At 53.1% G+C, this 21,311-nt stretch overlaps 1 protein-coding gene across 3 annotated transcripts in view; it reads right to left on the reverse strand.

The window, feature by feature from the left end:
* Window positions 1–3,890: 3,890 nt before the first annotated feature.
* ATF7 (activating transcription factor 7) overlaps window positions 3,891–21,311 on the reverse strand; it is a 62,015-nt gene continuing 44,594 nt past the window's right edge. For all 3 annotated transcript variants that reach the window (XM_061368736.1, XM_061368738.1, XM_061368737.1), the window contains 9 exons: window positions 20,921–21,039; window positions 18,202–18,336; window positions 17,053–17,210; window positions 14,178–14,277; window positions 12,574–12,687; window positions 11,282–11,428; window positions 9,073–9,270; window positions 7,333–7,441; window positions 3,891–4,139 (listed from right to left, as the gene is read on the reverse strand). In XM_061368736.1, the coding sequence (XP_061224720.1) occupies window positions 3,922–4,139; window positions 7,333–7,441; window positions 9,073–9,270; window positions 11,282–11,428; window positions 12,574–12,687; window positions 14,178–14,277; window positions 17,053–17,210; window positions 18,202–18,336; window positions 20,921–21,039 (1,298 nt within the window). In that variant the 3' untranslated portion in view covers window positions 3,891–3,921. The remainder of the gene's footprint in view (window positions 4,140–7,332; window positions 7,442–9,072; window positions 9,271–11,281; window positions 11,429–12,573; window positions 12,688–14,177; window positions 14,278–17,052; window positions 17,211–18,201; window positions 18,337–20,920; window positions 21,040–21,311) is intronic.

The following is a 21,311-nucleotide window of genomic DNA, read 5'->3' on the forward strand; positions in this document are numbered from 1 at the left end:
GTCCAACACTGACCACATCTGCTGAGCCATCGGAATCCAGAACCAAGGAGCTACTTTGGGGAGGAAAAGGCAGCACTGATCCCAAAAACCTCCCTAATCCCAAGGGATTTGGAGGCCAAGGAAGGAACAACCACCCAGGGCTGTGGGGCTCAGCCATTTCTGGTCACCAGGACAATGAATCCCAGTGGCTGGTGCAACCCTTGGGGGGTCTCCCTGCCTCCCCATCACCACCAGAAGGTGACCCTCAAACCCCTTGGCGGAGCCCCAGGATCCCATCAAATGGGCCACGGAGGAGGGATGGATGCTGCTGGGTGAACCTAAGCTAAGGCAAAGAGCAGGGTCTGGGGTGCTCCATCCCTTGGGAGCATGTGAAGAGCAGGAGGAATCGCCCTGAAGCACAAAGCAAGAGATCAGTGGGGCTTCTTGCCCTGAACGTCTTCAAGCAAGAGCTGAACCAGGAGGAGAAGAAAACGCCACCTTCACCCCCTCCCATTGCCATGGGTCCAGGGGGAACCTGCATCACCAAACTGGCTGGAAATGCCACCTTACACCCAAACCCCCCCCCAAAGCCAAAACCTGCCCTCTCCACCTACAGCCTGGAGCAGGAACCTCACAGAGATGTGATGAGGAAGGAGAGGATGATGCAGGGCAAGAAGCCAGCAGCCATTGGGCTCTTTGGAGCTGTTGGAAGCGCTCGGAGCCCATCGGCTCCTTGGGATCAGGACAGGCATGACCCAGGAGAGGAGAACACACTGGAGAGCCTGGAAAGAGGCACCCAAACGTGTCCATCCCACTGGCAAAGCAACAGCCACCAGTGACATTGAGCTCCTGAGGTTTGGGTCTGGCTCAGCATCAGCTTCTGTGACCACAAGAAGGATGAACCTCACCCCGTGTGCTCCAAAGTGGCATTTATGGCTTGGGAAGTGCATCCATCACACTGGGATGGGATCAGACGGCTCCATCCAGTTGCTGGCTGGGGGGAGATGCATTAGCAAAGGGTCAGGCTGGGGTTTTGGTTGCCTTCCTCACTGCAGGGATGCTGTTGGCAAGACCCAAACCCTGATCCAGGACCTGCTTCCACAGCAGTGGTTCAGGTATTGGATGCTTTGGGGGTAAAACACCCCCAGAAAGGACACAGAAAGCTGGAACCCTGTCGACGAACTGAAGGAAACCATCAAGGTTTGGTCAGCCACTTGTTCCCTGCCCAGGTTTGGAGCTTTACAATGGTGTTCTCATGGATGTGGGGTTTTTCCAAGGCACTAAGCAGGGGAACGCAGGGACAGGGGAGCACTGATGGCATCGGGAGCACGGGGGACAGGAGGAAGAGCCACTGAGTCCCCATTCATCACCAGCAGTGTCTGAGATCTCTGCTCTCCCTCCACAGGAAACCGGGTCACTTTTAGTCCCTAAAGGCAACATTAAGGGCAGGGAAGGCTGCTGCATCCAATGCCAGCACTGCCGTGTGCGGCCCTGTCCCCATCTGCTGCCTCTTCCCCACCCATCCCCTCACCTCTGCCTCATCCAACCGACCCCGACACCACGAAGCAAACAAGGCACCAGCGGCAGGATGAGCCCAAAGCCCAATCCCTGCTTCCCTTCCTTCCATCAACCTTATCCCTGGCCCTGTGGAGCCTAGGAGGAGCTGGTGAGCTGCTGTGGGACCCAGCCGCTGCGCCCGGAGCTCTGCACACCAAAGAGCAGGGATTCAAGGAAGCCAATATGTTTAGAACACATTTTTGTCATTCCTGCTATTTCCAGGGAAATAAAGGTGCTTGTTCCAAACCCCCTCCCCTTGAAGCAAACTGGGCAGATCCCAAGACCAAAGCAGGTTAGAGATGGGGTTTTCTGCTGTTCCCTGTTCCAGCAGCAGCTCCAAGAGAGGAGCCAGAGCCAGGCTGAATCTCCTATGCCCTGCAAAACCCTCTGGCTTTGATCCTGCCCAATCCAAACAGCTCCTGATCCCCGGCCTGGCTGAAACCTCTTTCTGCCCAGGTCTCACGGTGCCAACACATCCTGAACCCCTACTGCAGCAACACAACAACGCTGGGATAGGAAGAGCTGAAATATCTGGGTGCAGACTCTGCAGAAGCAGCTTTCCAGAAACAAAAGGAGGGTCCGGGGGAGGCCTGTGAAGGATCTGAACCGGGAATGAGACCTGCCAAGGCCAGAAGTGACCCCGACTCCGCATGAGACAACTTTGGAAGTAAGAGGAGCCAAAGGAGCGTGAGAGCAGCATCAAGCAACCAAACCCAGACCTGCCGTGGCCAACACTGCCAAGGGGAGGAGAACCTGAAGAAGAGGGAAGAAGGGGCAGGAAGCCAGATCCCATCGATGAGGAACACCAATGGCTGAACCAACGGGATCTGGTTTCTTGCTCAGACCATGCTTTGGGTTTTGCTGTCCCTGGGAACCTTCCAAGTGTGGAGAAGCCAAACGCAATCACTTTGACCACCAACTTGGCTCGAAAGTGGCGAGTGCAACCTGAGGTGGGCGAGAGCTCAGGTGAGGAGGGACCTCCCGAGGAGGAGGAGAGGAAGACCAAGACTGCTGCGGCTCCATGGACTTTGGTGAGGTTCCTTCCACGAGCCTGAGAGCACGGAGCACCCCTTCCTGCTTCCAAACTCCTGATTCCAGTCGCTTGCCGCCTCGGGAAGCGCACACAGACACACACATACACACACACACACCAAAACCGCCCCGATTCCAAGCGTCTTTCAACATCCAGGGGAGGGTTTTAACCCAGCCCATGAAACTGGAAGCTCTGCTCTTCCTTTGCTCCGGCTGGGAAGCAATGGATGCTCCGTCACCAAGAGCGGAAGAGAATCGTGAAGAAGAGGTAAAAGCCCAGGCAAACAGAAACACTACATCATGCTCCCTCCCTCAGAACAGGCAACTAATTCATGAGTTAAGGCCACCATCGTTAAGGTCATGGAGTTTACATGTAGAGGAGATGATCCTTGGAAATGGAGGGATGTCTCTGTTCATCAGATGATGAATTCTGGGACTTGGGTTATCCCTGCCTGCTGGGACGGCTCATCCTTGCATGTACCTCCCAGAGCACCTTTGCACCAGTCCCAGTGGGCACAGAGCAGCACCAATTCCTGTAGGGAAGACTGAGAGCAGCCCCTCTGCTGCTAAACCAGCCGGTACCTTTACTCCAGCAACCACAGCATCCCAGTATGACAGCATCCATGAACGTCTGCAGCTCCCGGTGCGGCACAAGCGACCAGGAACACACGTGTGTCCCCAGCCCCGTGTTCCCCTCTCCCAATCACTGGGCACACACCGATTTATGGCAATTCCATTCCCAACGTGTCCAAAACCTGTTGCTGGCATCTTGGGAGTGAGCGTGCGAGGAAACAAACCTCGATCCCTTTAACCTCAGAGCTCAGGGAGGCTTCTTGTGCGAAGGTGCAATGTTTCAGGTAGCGAGAGCAGAGGGGGGAGCAGATGCCTGGAAGCAGCATGCTGTTAAAAATAAAATACATTGACAGCACGACTAAATGTCACAGCCTCCCAAGAGCTGTGTTCCTTTGCTGGGAGTGAGGAGGAGGAGGGAGAAAGAGGCAGGGGGGGGACGGACTTGGAAGAGTGAAAGCGCCAAGGGGATGCACTGAGCATGGAGGTTTAGTGTTAATGTCACTGAGACCTGAAAGCGAACCTTTCAAGGTGCTCTTCCAAGTGAGCTCTGCGTGGTCGGGTCACTCTGTGAGCTGACAGGTCGCCAACCCCGAGAGGTGCGGCCGTCCCGTGGGGACAGGCGGTGGCCGGGCAGGGTCTGTACAGGCTATGCAGTGTGAGAAGCGCCACGGCTGCCCTCCGCTCACTTGAAAAGACTCAAAAGAAGAAAAGAAATACAAATCCTCCTCAGTCCCCGGGTACGCTCGTGGAGCTCCGTGTCACACGCCCAGGGCTGGGACATCATCTGCCAGCAGACTGGGACTGTGGAGCCATGATGACGTGTGACGGGACCGGCAGGCTCAGTTCTGTCCTTTGACTCGCCATCTGCGTCAGCACCGAGGTGGCAACTGCTTCTGCTGCCGAGCGCACGCTGAGCCCGTTGGGAGAGGCCGTCACGGAGCTGTGCTGGATCACGGGAGCAGGGGAGCCCGTGGGCTCCGAGCTCTCCTTTGGGCTTTCTGCTTGGCCAGAGAAGGAGAAAGGGATGGAAGGAAAAGAGGAGAAAATCAGGTTACAGAGAGGTCGTGCGTGTTGCTACCGGGTGGTAGCAGCAAGGCGGTGGGATGGGAGATTGCTTCCGCTTCAAAGCGTGTGCAGGAATCAATCAGGGATTTACTCAACACTCACCTTTCACTGAATCACACAATCATGGAATGCTTTGGGTTGGAAGGGACCTTAAAGCTCCTCCAGTTCCAACCCCCTGCCACAGGCAGGGACACCTTCCACTGGAGCAGCTTGCTCCAAGCCCCATCTAAACCTGGCCTTGAAATTCCCAGCCAAAGCAGCCTGGAGCAAAGAGGCTGAACCCTGCAGGAATCCCAGCTCCTCCCACCAAGCCAGGCCCCTCCTCAAGCAGCTGTTTGGCAAAAGCAAGTGAGGGCTGGATATAAAACTGATTAGAGTTGGGACGTAACGACCCAGCGGGTCCTGCTGGCCCCATCCCTTGGTGAACCACCAGCAAATCTTCCTGAATTGAGGCCAGGAAGGCATAAAGCTGCACACCGAGGACAAGCAGACCCTGCATAACCTTTAGGGTAATAAATCTGTTTCCTCATTAGAAGAAATGAACTTTCCTACATGTTGTTTCCTGGCATGGTACTTGGTTCAAGGCCATTTAGCCCAGAGACTCAATAGTTCCTTCAGAGGCTTTGCCATCTGTTGGTGAGCACATGAGTAAATGTGCACTGAAACCTTTCTGTAAGGCAGGGCTTTCTTTGGCCATTTTTAATAGAAATTACCTGGTTTGCTCTTTATTGTCCTCTAGAACATTAAAATCAATTACAGCCCATCACAAACTGTTTCTTTGCTCCATTTCTTTTCCTAATCTGAAGCAGTTGAAGAGATGGGAGGCAGAGACCTTCTCCTGCGCTCTATTCCGAGCGATGCGGATCGGTCTGCCAACACTTTGGATTCCCTCCCACAAACAGCCCCTTGTGCCCCTGTGCAGAGCTTCGAACACAAAGGATAATTTGTGACCTATCAAATGCCAAGGCGAGAGCAATCAGACCTCTCTCTTTAGGGGTATACACTCATTATCCACACATGTCAGGAGGAAATTCCCTCCTGTGCACTTGGCTAGATGAATTACAGGTAAGATGCGGTCACCTTCCTTTAAAAGAGCAAAATAATGGCATGAGGTGGGATACTTCTTCCACGTCAAGATGGTAAATCCCATGACACGGGGGGAAAGAAAGTCAAAGAAGAGGTTTACAACCTTATTGTGAACTGGGAAATGTTCTTTAGGGCTCAGATTTCTACTGGGTGCTTGAATCAGTCATGGAATGGGACCTTAAAGCTCATCCTGCCCCAGCCCCTGCCATGGGCAGGGACACCTTCCACTAGAGCAGCTTGCTCCAAGCCCCTGTGTTCAACCTGGCCTTGAAATATTCCAGAATACTGGACCCCTTTCCCAAGTGGGTTTTACCTGGTGGAACCTTGGCTTGCCCTTCACCAGCCAAGCAGACATCTGAAAACTGACTCAGTGATGAGGGAAGGTCGAGCAGAGCAATAGAAGAGTTTGGCATACCCAAAAAGCAGATTTACAAGGTATTACAAATAAAACAAGCCAACTGTACATGAGGCAGCTGTAATTCCATCGAGGGAATCTGGCATTTTTGTTTAAGGACCTGTTTAGTCACAAATCTCACTAATAAAAAAGGCAGCCGCGGATGGGGGGGGAGTGAGGGGGTGAATTTCCTTTTTATTATTCAGATGTGTGATGGATTCCTATTATTGGAGTACACAGACTGTGAGGAATAATAATAGGAACTGTAAACTTGGGGAGTTAACAGGAAAAATCATGTTGCCTCTCTGCATTATACACCTGCCTGCAAGGGCTGGGGGACAGCGAGGAGCTTCACGACCACATTACTCAAGCTCTGAGTCACTGTAATGAGGGAAAATAAACTGGCTGTGCCCTGTACAACACGTATTTGTGCCTCACTGCACAGGAGAATGCTTCAGAGAGCCAGGAGATGGGAATCGGGAGGCAGTCGGGAAGGACAGTGCCGGCTTTCCTGGCTTTTGTTGTCTCCTTCTTCCTTTTCCTATCTCCATCCATCCCTGCATTAATCCAGGCAACGCTAGGGGACCCCATCATCCTCCCAAAGCCTTTCTGCGAATACCACAGTGTGGGATTGTTATTGCAGAGATGACATAAGAATCCAGCCATAATGTTTAGCTCCCGGGTTGATTATAATGAAATAGGCAGCAACATAAAAACTGAAAGAAAGAAAAGAAGATAAAAACAGGCTTCTTACTCCCAAACCTCAGCCAATTTGATGGGAATTGCAGAGAATGAGATCTAGAGCCCCATGATGTCATTTATAGAGTCTGGCCTTTTCTGACTCTGGCTTTGCTTTCAGAGCAGCAATAGTTTTTCACTTCAAAGAGGATATCAAGTGCTTGGCAGGCTGCCTGGGAGCGGGTGGAGAGATGCTGGCCTACACTCCAGGGAGAAGCAGTCTTCCAGTGCCTAAAAGGGCTACAAGAAGCCCGGAGAGGGGCTTTGGACAAAGGCCTGTAGGGACAGGACAAGGGAATGGCTTTAACCTGCCCGAGGGGAGACTGAGATGAGCTCTTAGGCAGAAGCTCTTCCCTGTGAGGGTGCTGAGGCGCTGGCACAGGGTGCCCAGAGAAGCTGTGGCTGCCCCATCCCTGGCAGTGCTCAAGGCCAGGTTGGACACAGGGGCCTGGAGCAAGCTGCTCCAGCGGAAGGGGTCCCTGCCCATGACAGGGGGTTGGAACTGGGTGAGCTTTAATGTCCCTTCCAACCCAAACCACGCTGTGATTCTATCTAGGATCTTTGTCAAGCATCCCACACTAGAGAGATGAGAGGGAGATGAGCTACCTCCTTCCCACAGTGCTTTCACACCACTGTGGCCCCTTCTGCCTGACTTCAAGACCTTATAAACCAGGTTAACCTGGTGAAAATCTGAAGCTCCAGCACTGGGTGGATCCTCCTTAATACTGAGGCTTTAAAGGCCATAACAGCAGAAAACACAGGATCAAGGTCTATCCTGTCCTGCCAACTGCTGCAGCTGGAAGGTAAAGGAGCAGAGACAAAGATGAAAACTCCCTTTGTGTCCTACACATTTCATCTGTTTAGACCTACTTAAAAGGCAGTAAGGACCAGCAAAAGCCACCACTCACCGAGATAGCCCTGTGTCTTCTTCTGTAGTGCAGTGACGGGGCAGTCCTTGTGAGCCAGCAGGAGCTGCTTGAGTTGAGCAACTTCGTTCCTCAGTAGCGTAACTTCATTCTGGGATGGAAAAACAAACACACACACGTGTGCATCATTCATGCTCTTGGCAATAGCTTCTAGCAGGACATTAATGAATGTGCCCCACCAACTTACAATGTGTTGTCTAATCTGAGATGTCTCCAGCCCAGTGTTTCTGGGGTTGGGGAATCTAGTGTGTAAGACATGAACAAACATTTCCCTCCAGCAGCCCCTCGCTATGTTAATCACCTAATCCTGGACGTACATTTGCCTGATTCCTCTTGCAAATGCTGCTGGCTCCGATGGAAAACTAAACAGAGTGAGAAGCTGAGTTTAAAACCAGCTCAGGCCATGCCAAGCCCTGGGGAACATCAGAGCTCCTCCAAGCTCTCGGTACCTCTGTGGGCTTCGTCTATAAAGCAGACCTACTGCCCTGAAGACTTTGTGCAAGTGTGTTATTCCTCTGCTGAGATGTTTGGAGAACCAGCTGGAATGAAGTCAATTGTATTTCAAAACTGCCTGAGGAAACAATTTCTATAATTATCTTGGGAAGAGAATGAAAATGCCACGATCAGTGCTATTGAAAATCCCAGTACATGAGTCATAAGCCACCAGTGAAAGAAAAAGCCCAGAATGGACCCCAGCTCAGTCTTTGCAGACCCTTCAATCCTTAGCATTAACAAGGGGGCTGATAGCAATGGAAGTGAAATCTGTATTTTACATGGGCTACACTTGTTAGGAACACCAGGGTGCTGCTGGAGAACCAGGAAAACCCCATTGTCCAGGAAAAAGCAGCAGTATGGCTGCAGAGCCTCCCTGCTCACCCTGGTGCCAGGTCCTCTGTACAGGGAAGGGAACCATGGCTGCTTTTGCTGACCCCATGCCAGCCAAGAGCTCTCCCTCACACAGGGAAGATGCTTCCTGGGGCCTCTGTGCCCTCCTCCTGAGGCTGGTGTTGCTGCCTTGATGGGCAGAGCCCATTTGAGGGGACAGGGAGAGAAACCAGAGCACTGGAGAGCTCTTTCCCCATGGCCCGCTCAAGGCAGAGCATCAGGATGGAAAGCAAGGAGTGAGATTTGTTGAAGGTGGTGGGCGAGGAGAAGCTCCCCATCACCTGGGCTCAGTGTGTGCTTGAGCCCAGACTCCCTCCATGTGCTGGGCTGCACCCCCAGAGTGTGAGCAGCAGCTCAGGGATGGGATCCTGCACCTCTGCTATGCTCTCAGGAAACCCCCCCACAGTCCTGCACTCAGGATGCTGAAGAGAGACCTTCATCAGGGACAGCAGCAACAGGACAAGGGGTGATGGGTTCAGACTGAAACAGGGGAAGTTCAGGTTAGATATAAGCACAAGTTGTTCCACATGAGGGTGGTGAGGCACTGGAATGGGTTAAATGGAGAAGGTTTGGATGACCCATCCCTGGCAGTGTTCAAGGCCAGGTTGGACAAAGGGGCTTGGAGCAAGCTGCTCTAGTCTGTGGCAGGGGGCTGCAGCTGGATGAGCTTAAGGTCCCTTCCAACCCAAATCATTCCATGATTCCATGAAATCTAGAGGCAGCACTCCTGCTCCAGACAGCAGCACGTTGTCTCTGCAGCACAGGGAAGCTGTTCCCTGCGGAGTGACGCTCCTAACGCTGGCAAGGGGCTGTGCTCAGCCTCAGTTACATACTCACGCTCAGCTGGATGTTCTGGGTCGTGAGCTCCTCAGCTTTCTTCTCCAGGGAAGACACCCAGAGCTTGCGCTTCTGACGGCAGCGGGAGGCTGCTGCCCGGTTCCGCTCCAGGAACCGCTGCCGCCGCTCATCGGGGTCTTCATCCACCGTGCGCCTCCGCCGCCCACCAGTGCTGGGGGTGGGCTGGGCTGGGGAAACCTGGTGGTGAAAGAGGCACTGAAGGTCTGCTGTGGGCAGGCAGGCACGCAGCAGCACAACCAGGCTCGGCAGAGGAGACTGGTGATAAAAGATCTGGTTTTGCAGAGCAGCCAGAGCTGCCCAGTGCAGTGATGGAGCCAGGGCAGACAGGGAAGCTGGGGGGAAAGGTCAGTTCTGAGCCCTCACTACATTGAGGTGCTGGAGCAGGGCCAGAAAAGGGCAAGAGACAAAGAGGAGGGATGGCAAACTCACAGGGCTGAAGACCATGGATGGACTCAGCACCAGGCTTTATAGGCAGCAAGAGCTCAACCAGGTGAGGTTGATTGCTGTGCTGATTGATGGGGTTTAGGGAGTAAAATGCACTGATTGACCCAGGTGAAAGGACAGAGCCTCTGATCTGACCCCAGTCACCATCAGCTCCTCAGGTGAGGAGCTGTGGAGCAATGAGAGGATGTTGTGAGGGAAGGGAAGGATGGACAGAGGAAGGATGGACAGGTCTGGGCTCCTCATTACAAGAGAGACATTGAGATGCTGGAGCAGGGCCAGAGAAAGGCACCGGAGCTGGTGCAGGGCCTGGAGCCCAAGTGTGATGGGGAAGGGCTGAGGGACCTGGGGGGTTCAGATGGAGAAGAGAAGGCTCAGGGGGGACCTGACTGCTCCCTACAACTGCCTGAGGATGGAGCCAGGAGGGGCTGGGCTCTGCTCCCAAGGGATGGGGCAAGAGGAACCGGCCTCAAGTTGCACCAGGGCAGGGTTAGATGGAGCTGAGGAACAATTCCTTCCCCAAAGGGTGCTCAGGCATTGGAACAGGCTGCCCAGGGCAGGGCTGGAGTCCCCATCCCTGCACGTTTGCACACCATGCAGATGAGGCCCTCAGCACCATGGGTTAGTGGTGGCCTTGGCAGTGCTGGGGAACAGTTGGACTTGATGATCTTAAAGGTCTTTTACAACCTGGTTGGTTCTATGATTCTAAAGAACCTTCTCCAGGTGTTTCTGGCAGCCCTTCCTCAGTGGGGTCTGCAAACTTCCTGAACGAACTCTCTGGGATCCTGAAGCCAGTGAATGTGTGAATGTCAGGGAATTCATTAAATCCCAAACTCCTAAAGCTAACAGCACATAACCGACAGCAGGAGTTTCCTGCCCTCATGCCAAGGAGCTAAGGTGGTAAATGAGCACACAGAGGAAATCACCTTCCTTTTGATTTCCCTTAAAGAGAGTTTTAAAAGCACTTTGGAGACTCCCACATGGGCAGGGCTCAGGGATCAGCTGACAGAGGGTGACATCCAGCTGCAGGGCTGGGAGCACTCAATCCCACTCTGACGCACGTAACCACGCACGGGTCCAAGCTCCATCTCCACTTGGGTTCAGTAACTCATCCAGAGAGCACAAACAAATTCCAGCTTGGGAGCGGATAATGTGCTTTCAGAATGAAGCTGGGTTCAATTTGCCCTGGATACCTCCAGCTAAAGAAGCTCTCAGAGGCAACTGGCACAAGTAAAGGCACATATTTCCTGCTTTGGTTTGGGGAGAACAAAGGGAAAAGTCAGGGAGGGCAAAGGCACAACCTTGCTGGTGCTTCTGCGAGGGCTCTGTAATTACACCACCACAATCAGGGAGTGCAGTTCCACTCGGGTACTCGCTGTCAGGCAGCATATGGATATTAAACTTTTGGAAGCCTATCTAACTGACGGAGCAGGTGGCGATCCTGATGGAAAGCTGGCATTTGGTGAGCTGGCAGGAGCTACTGGAGCTGATTGCCTAAGAGGGGAGCATTTAACCCCAGTAACTGAGCAGAGAGAATAGAGCAAAAATACTCTTTCCAAACTCCAGACCTTGTCAAGCAAATGAATGTGTTGCTGAAGTTTGCTGCCTGGTGGTGTTGGAGAGCATTAGTAGCACTGAAAAACAAGGCTTTTTAACCCATTCTGCAAAACAGGAAGCTACAAGGCTTTCCCCTGACTTCCCCAAGGCCTAGGAACACCCCAGCACCTCCAGCCCTGCAGCAGCAGACCTGTGGCTGAGCTGGGGAAGGGGCATCAGGGTGCTGGACAAGGATCTGACTCTGCTCCGGACGTGCGGTCACCATCGTGCTGGCTGAGCCCACCACCAGGTTGCTGCCGTTCAGTGAGGAAGACGCTGCCAAGCTGGCCTTCAGCCTCTGTTAAAGGAGGAAAAAGGACATCAGTGGACCTGTTCTCCATGCTGTGAAGGCTTTAACCAGCTCCCCTATCACCCAAGGAGCCAGGCTGCTAGGGATTGGGCTCTTCAGAGAATGCGGCTGATTCAAATCCAACCGAAAGCCATCACCATCTGGCCTTCCCAAAGGCAGCTTTCAGCTTAGGCCCAAGCAGACAGGTGTCCACATCCCAAAATTACTACTGCAACTGGCACCAGTCCACTCCCAGCTGGCAGGATCTGCAGACAGACCATGGACTGAACAGGCTGCAGAGCCCAACTGTCCTTCATCACCCGCAGAGGGGTCCTTCTGGGATGGAGAAGGACCTACACATAATCAAGACCATGTCTTGCAAGCAGCCAGAGCAGCCAGATACAGGCCAGTGGGGCAGGATGGCTCCTCTATGCCTCAGCATTTAGGGTGTCTCACCCCACCTGTAGCTCTGATCTGCCCCTGGATCCTGCAGACACCAAAACAGGGTGCAGTGGGAGCAGTGACAATGGTGAGCAGCTCTAAGAGGTGGGGTTGCAAACAGCTCCACCCCATCCAGGCCAAAAAAATGGGGGGGGGGGGGTGTCACAGAATCAGAGAATCATTGAATGGTTTGGGTTGGAAGGGAGCTTAAAGCTCATCCAGTTCCAATCCCCTGCCATGGGCAGGGACACCTTCCACTAGAATAGGCTGCTCCAAGTCCCATCCAAGCTGGCCTGGGTTTGCTCCCCCCTCTTCTTACACCTTGCTTGAGTCATGAAGAGCCAAGAGAGGAAAACTCTTTTATAAGCTTTTAAAGGGATTTACATGAAAGCCATTCCCAGGATCCTTGGATTACAGTGCAACATCTCTTCTCTTGGCTCTGCCTTCCTCAAGCCCACCTCCAACCCATCTGTTATCTTGGAACTAGAACTAAACAGCCGCGTTTAGGATGGGGCTGACGTTTGCCTTGACAACAACGTGCCTCCTCTGCCTGCCAGAGCCGCAGTGCTGATGAGCCTGATATTCCTGGTGGCATTTCCAACACCTGCTCCTGGTATGGGAAGATGCTCTGATGGCTCTGCAGGATTTTGGAGAAGACTTAGGGACAGCACCATGGACGTGACACCCTCCCCAGCACGGATTCAAACACTTACCATTTTGGCTTCAGAGTGCACTGGAAGTCCTGATGGGGAAATGGACCCGCTGCTGTTAATGGGTGGCCCAGGAATCCCGGGAATGTTTGGCACCATGGACATCGGCCGAGCCAGCTATCGGGGAGGAAGCAACACGAGGGGTTTGGAAGCTGAGGTGGTTTCACGCCGCGCTCCGCAAAGCAGCTCTGTAATAATTCCCCAACTGAGCACATTTATAAAGCCTGACACACGCTCAGCCTTTAACTGCTGCCATCAATTCCTGCTGCTGTCACTGAAGGCCAGCAGCCACTCCTTTGGTGGCCATGGTGCCTGTTTCAGAATCACCCAGCCATACCAACCACTGGGGACAGGAGGAGGGCAGCTCTAAAGCCTCCTTTCCTTCCCTTCCTTTCCCTTCCCTCCCAGAGGGCTTTTCCCCACCAGTACAGGAGAGCAGATACAGTGGGAGGGTATTAGATCCCCTCTAGATCTCTGCACAGCTCTACAGCAAAGCGGCCACAACACCAAGGGTAAGGCAGAGCATCCCTACACAAAGCTTTCTCCCTCCACAAAGAGGGGGGAAAAACCAGAGTATGCACTTGCTTTCATGAGCCACTCAGGTGTGCTGTTGTAAAGCACTGCATGTAGGGACAGAACAAGGGGAATGGCTTGAACCTGCCAGAGGGGAGACTGAGCTGAGCAGGTTCAAGCAGGGCAGAAGCTCTTCCCTGTGAGGGTGCTGAGGCACTGGCACAGGGTGCCCAGAGAAGCTGTGGCTGCCCCATCCCTGGCAGTGCTCAAGGCCAGGTTGGATGGGGCTTGGAGCACCCTGCTCTAGTGGAAGGGGTCCCTGCCCATTGCAGGGGGTGGAACTGGATGATCTTAAGATCCTTTCCAACCCAACCATTCCACGGCTGATACTACAAAACACAAGGTGTGTTTCAAACAAACAGGAAGGTTTGAAGATGTTTCCATGCCCACAAGCTGAGCTGAGTGCCTGTGCATCTGCCTGCTTTGACGTCAGTGTTCCTGTTACCTGAGGCAGTAGGTTTTGGCCATTATGTGCCCAGCAAGACAGGCAGGATGCACATGGGATGCCTGGTCAGGATCTGAAGCACGCAGAAGATGGACAAGGCACCCACCCACCAGGCAAATCTGCTCCTGAGCTCTGCAGCATGGAAAATTCTCTGTATGGAAAAGCACACCCCACACGGCTGATATTCCAACAGCTCTTTAGCCCACTGGCAAAGGTAGGGTGGCTTTCCTGGCCTGCAAAACCAACATGTTCTCTGCAAGCTCCAATGCTTTCAATTGAGGTATGCTGTTCCAAATGGAAGCAGCTAATCAGGGTTCCTACAGTTCCCAGCTCTGGATCAATGGCATGAGCCATCTGTCCAGGCAAAGCTTTGTTTTATTCCAGACTTATTGCCCTCTAGTGTGATGGACGTGCTATTACTGCCTTGCCAGAGCTGCCCCCCTCCTCCTCCTCTTCCAAGTCTTATCTTGCACAGAGGGGGAGATATATTTTAACGCTGACAAAATGGGAAGTGGCTGCATCTATTTGGCAGGAGCAAAAAGCTGTCCCCTCCTCTGCCATGCAGGGCTGTGCTGGAAGCTTCTCTCACCGAGATAACAGAAGGCATCTGCACGGGAGGGCCTGGGAGCACGGGCATGGTCTGTCCGTTTGCAAGCTGCACGACAAGGGGCAGGGAACCTGTGGGAGACCTGCAGAAACAACAGTTGGAGTTCACACGGATGCTTTCAAGTTGATGCTGTCTCAGCAGCCCCCCCAAGCTCAAGGGCACAAGCACAAGTTCAGTTTGGTTAGCGGATTTGGGCTCCTTTTCCCATTTCCCTTCCCTGGGGTGATCCCAGCTGCTGCTCCTCACTGAGGGCTGGCAGTGATGTGGATGGCCCTGGGAAATGATGGGCCCCTGGGTGTACACGGGCTGGGTAAAATATGCTGGCTGAGGCACAGTGTCCACCTGAACAGACAGAAAAGCACAGCCAAGAGCTGCTGCAGTGCCTCCTTGAAGAGATGAGAAGTACCCTAATGGGCTGAGCCTTGCACCAAGCAGACGGGGGATCTGGGCTGCTCCTGCCTACCAGTAACTTCTGGTCCTGTGAGCCACGTCTGCTGAGCACCCACAACAGGGTTTGCAAGGGCTTCATCTCCTATGGCTGAGAGAGCTGGGCTGGTTCAGCCTGGAGAAGGCTCCTTAAGGGGAGACCTTAGAGCAGCTCCAGTGCCTAAAGGGGCTCCAGGAAACCTGGAGAGGAACTCTGGACAAGGGCCTGGGAGTACAGGCCAAGGGGAATGGCTTGAACCTGCCCGAGGGGAGACTGAGCTGAGCTCTTAGGCACAAGCTCTTTCCTGTGAGGGTGCTGAAGCGCTGGCACAGGATGCCCAGAGAAGCTGTGGCTGCCCCATCCCTGGCAGTGCTCAAGGCCAGGTTGGAGCAAGCTGCTCCAGTGGAAGGTGTCCCTGCAAGTGGCAGGGGTTGGAAAAGCTTTAAGGTCCCTTCCAACCCAACCCATTCCATGATTCTTTGATTTAGTTTCCATTAACAACTGCTTCTGAATCTGATTCCAGCGAAAACCTCTCAAACCCAGAGTGGGATGGAGAGAGCTGATCTGTGTCTGCTCTGGGAGACAGGAACTGCCCCACTCCCTGGGGGAGAAGACCCCATTGGAGCCTAACTGTGACAGATTGCAATTCCTTAGAATTCTTCCCTTGTAGATGTTCTGCAGTGAAATGCAGTGCTCCTGCCTGTGGCAACAGGCACTCACCCCCTGCCTCCACTTCAGAGCATCACAAACCTCCCTGTGCTCCTGCTCTGACCCTCCCGACTCAGCCTTTCTAGGAGAACAGAGGAAAAGCTGGAGCTGATGTGCTCCAGACGAGAGGGAGAGGAAGGAAATCACCTCTCTGCCAGCAAGGGCTCATGTCCTGTTCCTCCTCCGTTCCTAGCAGTGCAGCAGGGAACCGAATGGAGGCAGAGATGAGCCAGGAAGAGCAGAGCAGAGCTGCTGGGAGCCGAACTTTGGGGGAAGGATGGAAAGGGGATGGAGGAGGTTGGGCTGACTCCTCAGAGGAAGCTGTGCTGGCATGGAGTAACGGCAGGGTGGGGAGCAGCAGGAGCTGTGGGTCAGAGGAGGGGGGAGTTCATGGTGCCAATAACTCAGGCTGGAATTTTTAAGGCTGCCTTGGGAACGCGAACGCTCGCCTCTCATTCATTTCTATTGGGCATCCCAAATCCTCCAGGCTGCTTTTGAAAATCCCAGCCTAACAAGGCGAGTTACAGGGAGGTCACAGCCTCCCCTCCATCTCTGTCACGCTGACAGCCCTGCCACGTCTGCACCAGCCCCAGTGAAGGGACACTCAAAGCTACAACCCCATCCCTGAGGAGGGATCGACCCCCATGGGCTATAAAGGGAATATAAAATCATATTCAAGTCCAGCTTATTCCAGTTCTGCTTTCTGCGTGCCTCTAAGCACAGGGGGACTCCAAACAGCCTCAGGAGTCGGTGCCTGGGCTGGGTTACAGAAGGACTCTAATGCCCTTTGGAAAACCTCCGGACAATCACTTAACCCCTTAATGCCTCAAGACAGGATTTAAAACTTTCCATCAGGAAATCGGGATTGATGGTGCCAGAGGGTCAGAGCAAGAAAACCACACACACAAATATGAACTGACAGCCAGGACAAATGGCCTGGTTAATGTAAGGAGCCAGCCTCAAACAAGGGTAATTAGAGAGAGGCCAGGACCATAGCAAAAAAGATGCATCCTGACACCAAAGAATAGAAGTGGAGCTAAATATATGTCTCCTGAGGGCTCCCTGTAATGTGTTTCCTGCATCCTTTAGGCTCCTTCCTTTTATGTGCAGGACTGGAGCTATCCACCAGTGTGACAGGGCTTGTAACCGCTGCAGCGACTGCTCTGGAGCCTTGGCTCCAGATTGTTAAAGGAGCAACAAGGAGCAGGTCATTAGATGTGCCGAAACAAACAGCTCTCGAGGCAGGAGGTGACCATGGAGGAGGCCAGCAGGTTGCAGGAGAGGTTACACTTCAGAGGCAACAGCTGCCTGAGAGATTCCCAAAGCCATTACAAGAGGCAGACAATTTCCTAGCGCTGCTCCCGCTGCCGCATCAGTCTCCAAAAGCAACTTGGGAGTCCCCAGCCAAGCCCCGCTCTCACCATAGACAACAAGTGGCATGTCAGCACGTTGGGGGACTGGGTTTAATTCCTCCCCGTGGTGAGTTTTGCCTCGTTTCGTTACACGGAGACAATTAGTTCCTGTTTCCTGCACTTCCACCCCATTCTGCTGCTGCAGACAAGTGCTGCAGCGAGGCCCTTATGCCCAAGCAGCCGCAGCGGGAACCACAGCCCCTCGGTTGTTCTGATCATCAAGGAACTGATTTGAGGTACCTAATTACTGCCCAGGCAGCCTGGCGGGACAGGAGGATGCTCAGTGCTCGTGTCCTTCCCCTGCACTTACCCAAGCTGTCTGTTGGAAGGGGGAGCCTGGGTGATGACGGAGGTTGGGGAAGGCAGGGTAGGGTGGAGCGGGTCGTAAGCCAAGTGGAGCGGCAGCGACCCGGGCCGCACGATGGTTGGAGTAGGTGTAGAAATGATGACAGGCTTGGAGGTGATCTCCTGAAGAGGAACAACAGGCAGTAGACAAGCTGTGAGTTATCAGTTTAGTAATGACCTGGTTTTCTCTTCCTTCTGATGGCTTAAGAGCAGTTTAGTGCAAATGGAAGGCACCTTTGCTACAGAAACTGAGGCACAAGGGGAGTGACTTACCCAAAGCCACCGGGATTTGATGGCAGAGCAAGGAGTGGGACATGGAAATTCAGATCCTGCTGTCTGCAGCACCCTCTGGGAAATAATCCCCCTCCTTGGGTTACTGCTCCAGCCCCAGCTAGCATCTCTAGGGTGGGAAGTTATTCAGAGGGAGGATGTCACCTGGATAATGTGACACCTTACAGCAGCTCTGCTGCCTAAAGGGGCTACAAGAAGCTTGGAGAGGGGCTTTGGACAAAGGCCTGTAGGGACAGGACAAGGGAATGGCTTTAACCTGCCCGAGGGGAGACTGAGATGAGCTCTTAGGCACAAGCTCTTCCCTGTGAGGGTGCTGAGGCGCTGGCACAGGGTGCCCAGAGAAGCTGTGGCTGCCCCATCCCTGGCAGTGCTCAAGGCCAGGTTGGACACAGGGACTTGGAGCAAGCTGCTCTAGTGGAAGGGGTCACTGCCTGTGGCAGGGGTTGGAACTGGATGAGTTTTAAGGTCCCTTCCAACCCAATCCATTCCATGATTCCATGACTAATCTGCTCTGAATCACCAGCCCTCCAGGACACAGGGAGCTGGTCTTGGTCTCATAGAAGATGCATTAGTTGTATGTCGCTTTTGCCCTGCCAGCAAAGCATTCCCAGGGTGAACAAAAGACCTTCTGCAGTAGCCAAATCCACCTGGAGACTTTATGGCAGCAAATATGTATTTCAGCAAACAAACTTTACTCTTTCTTTCTACGACAAGTGGAACCTCACAAGCCCAAATCCAACCTTGACACCCACGTGGAGAAAAGGCTTCTCCTCATCCAGAGGAGAGGCCAACATCTTCATGGGGCATAGTGGAGGAGACCTACCTTCTCCTTGTTCTGTGGTGACTGTGGGTTAGAGGCAGGGCTGTCTGGTGGGGACGAGTCCACCTCTACCGGCTCCTCCTCCTTTATCTTGATGTCTGGGGTGGAGGGCAGAGACATGTCCAGGGCTCCAGCACTCTACAAGGAAAGCAGCCACAGACTGAAAGGACAATTAGCTCACGTTGTTTGGGAAGCACTGGGCTCCTCCCAGAGGAATTGCTACAGCTCTGCCAAAGGATTAATATTTATCTGGACTGAAGAGCATCTGGGAGCCTGAGGCGGCCGCACCAGCCCCATCCAAACAGAGACAGAGGCCTGGAGAAGACAGTCTCTGCCCCAGATGGCACCATTCTGTGGTTCCTCAGTAACTCACACACAATTCTTCCCATAGTTTCGATTTTGGGTGCTATTTTCCCCTCCTCAAAGGGCTCTGCTCAGAACAGGTAACAGAACCAAATGCCTGCGAGTTCCAGAAGGCACTTTCATTCACAGCAGAGCTGTAAAGCATTGTATAAATCAGCCTGAATTATTTTATGACCCGATTATCAAAAGCAAACAAAGAGCCATGCAAGTTATTAAATATCTATGAGCGCCCCATTAAAATAAAACCCAACCATATGCCTGAACCTGGCAACCTGCCACCCCCCCCCCCAGGTTCTAGCAGTGCCACGTGCCCCATTTTAACCAGTTCATGACTTGATGGGGACAGGAAAAGGGCAATAAGTGACAATAAGGTGGGGGGATAACTAAAGGGAACAGCCATCTCTCCCGTCCTCAGAGCTGGAGGAAGAGGAGACCAGGGAGAAGATGGAGCACCGGAGGAGCATGCACCGGAGCAAGACTCTGCAGGATGCTGCATTTAATTGGGTTCCAACAGACCTCACAAATCACCAGGTCGGACCCTCCTTCCATCCGGGCCAGGAGAAACTCTTCCTAAATCATTCCTGACAGCTGTTTGTCCAACCTGGTCTCCCTCCCTCCACAATCAATCCCAGCGCTTTCCTTCACTCGCCCCGACCGCTGACAGCTCGTCCGAGCATCCAACCTAAACCTCCTCCTTTGCTGCATTTTAAGTCCTCTCCAGGGAGGGAAAATTGCAGCAAAGAGGGTAAATCCAGGCATCTGTGGATGTGCCTGATGCTCAGAGTGGGGTGCACTGATTTATGCAGGGGCTTTGCTTGCGGTAGGTGCAGTAACCATTTACCTGCCCTCTTTAAGAGGAGATCTTGCACTGGGAATCACAAAGAAGGGATTAACATGCAGGAAAGTTTAAAACCACTTAAAGTGCCTCCAGGGAAGCTCCTGCTGTGTCTATGTTTTTAATTAACATGCTGGTGTCGAGACCACCCTTGGAACGGGAGGACAAAACACAAACAGCAGCAGCAACAAGGGCTCCATGCGGCCAAACGGTTGAAAGCATCTCAGAAATGCAGCAGGCAGCTCTGGTCAGGTTTGCTGAGTGACAAGCCATCTGGGCTGGGGGACCTCGCCTCTGCAGAGGTTTCCTAGGATGGAAAATGCCTTCCCTAATGCCTGAAACCACCCCAAGCTTCCCAACACCCCCTTTGCCTGGCTGCAGGCAGAAATATTTAGACTGCAGCCATCCTGAAGCGAAACCCAGGGAACACTGAACAGCTCAAGGGTCTTAGCTGCAGCTATTGGGTAGCACAGCTTAGGAGATGGGTGGTCTTGACTTAGAAACCAGCTGGCTAGACTGTGGGCTGCTCAACCATTTCGATGGGAAACCACAAGCAAAAAGCCACCTTCTCCCCTGCACAGAGCCGAGAACAAAAGGCAGGGAAGTCAGAGCCGTGCTGCGCCGAGGAGGCCCTTGCAGCATACCAATGAGAGAGATCAATTTCTGCTTTAAAGAGCCCTGTTATTAGGAGCGAGGCTGAAAGACAGTTTTCAGGTTTAATTCTGAATTCCTCCGTTGCCCATCGGAGGGAAGATTTACGCGGCTTCTGCTCCTGCAGTTTATTTCCGAGCAGCGCCGCTGACTGCGAGCGTATGGACGCCCATAGATCAATTTAGTAAATGTATGTGCCAGCCTAAGAGCCCACCACGCATCTGCTGCTCCTCAGCTCCTGTGAAAGGGAGGGGGAAATGGCCTTAATGAGCTGCTACCCGATGAGATCCCGTTGTCCTTCAGCCCCCCCCTGCACTCCCCAGGTTGGCAGGGGCAGCCTGAATCGATACCACCTTGCGTAGGAAGGAGCTCTTTGTTAGGAGCAGCTTCTCTCCTCCATGGAGCCCCTGCTCTGTTTGCATCCCTTCACATGCTAAAGGCACACAGCTGAGCTGATCCCTGCTGATTGCACCTCAAAGGCATCAGCCTTCAGCATCTCCATCCCAAAGGAAGCTCTGAGTGAATTTTTGCTGCTTAGCAGAGTCCTGGCTCTTTTCCTGCATCTCCTCAAGGTGCAAGGTACGTTGGCCGCTGCCTTGGTTTCTGGGGGGTTTTGAGGGGTTTGTTGTTGATGTGGAAGACCAAAGGGGTAATAAACCATCAAAATCCCCTCACACCAGGCCTCGGAGCGCAGGATAACCAGCCAAAGTCACCTGAGTTCAAATAATGAAGTCCCATAGTAAATCCCAGAGGACACTAAGTTACCCTCCAGCATCCTCTGATGCCTTTCACCGGAGCAGCACTGTCCCCCCTCCAGCCCTCACAACATGCACCTAGCTCTGTTTTATCACAACAGTGGCCTTTGCCTCTTGCCTTTTTCTCATCATCCTCTGCAGCTTTCTTGAACTCATGCTCAAAGGAGCTGGCCAGTTCATTGAAGAGTCCCACTTCTTCACAGTTCTTCAAGAACCGAGTCGGGGTCGGAGTCTGATCTGTTTGGGGTTGTAACACCAAGCATCAGTCAGAGAGAGGGGAGAAAATACATCCTGAACCACCCTAATCCCCTCTGGGGACCCCCAGAAAATGAGGTGTTGTGGAAGCCTGGGTGCTTTTCTGCTAAGGTGTGTGTCTTAAGTGACAATTCAGAAAGGGGGAACTCATTTCTTATTGATTTTGCCTCTCTGGTATTAAATAACCATTGCAGCGAGAGGCAGGCAGTGATTCCTGCAGAATTCCCAGCCTGTGGCTCGTGTCCTGTCCCTCC

The sequence above is a fragment of the Neopsephotus bourkii genome, unplaced genomic scaffold (genome assembly GCF_033783945.1).
Source record: "Neopsephotus bourkii isolate Nb327-2 ecotype Australia unplaced genomic scaffold, CSIRO-AGI_Nbou_v1 NB_1445, whole genome shotgun sequence".
In the NCBI taxonomy this organism is placed as follows: domain Eukaryota; kingdom Metazoa; phylum Chordata; class Aves; order Psittaciformes; family Psittacidae; genus Neopsephotus; species Neopsephotus bourkii.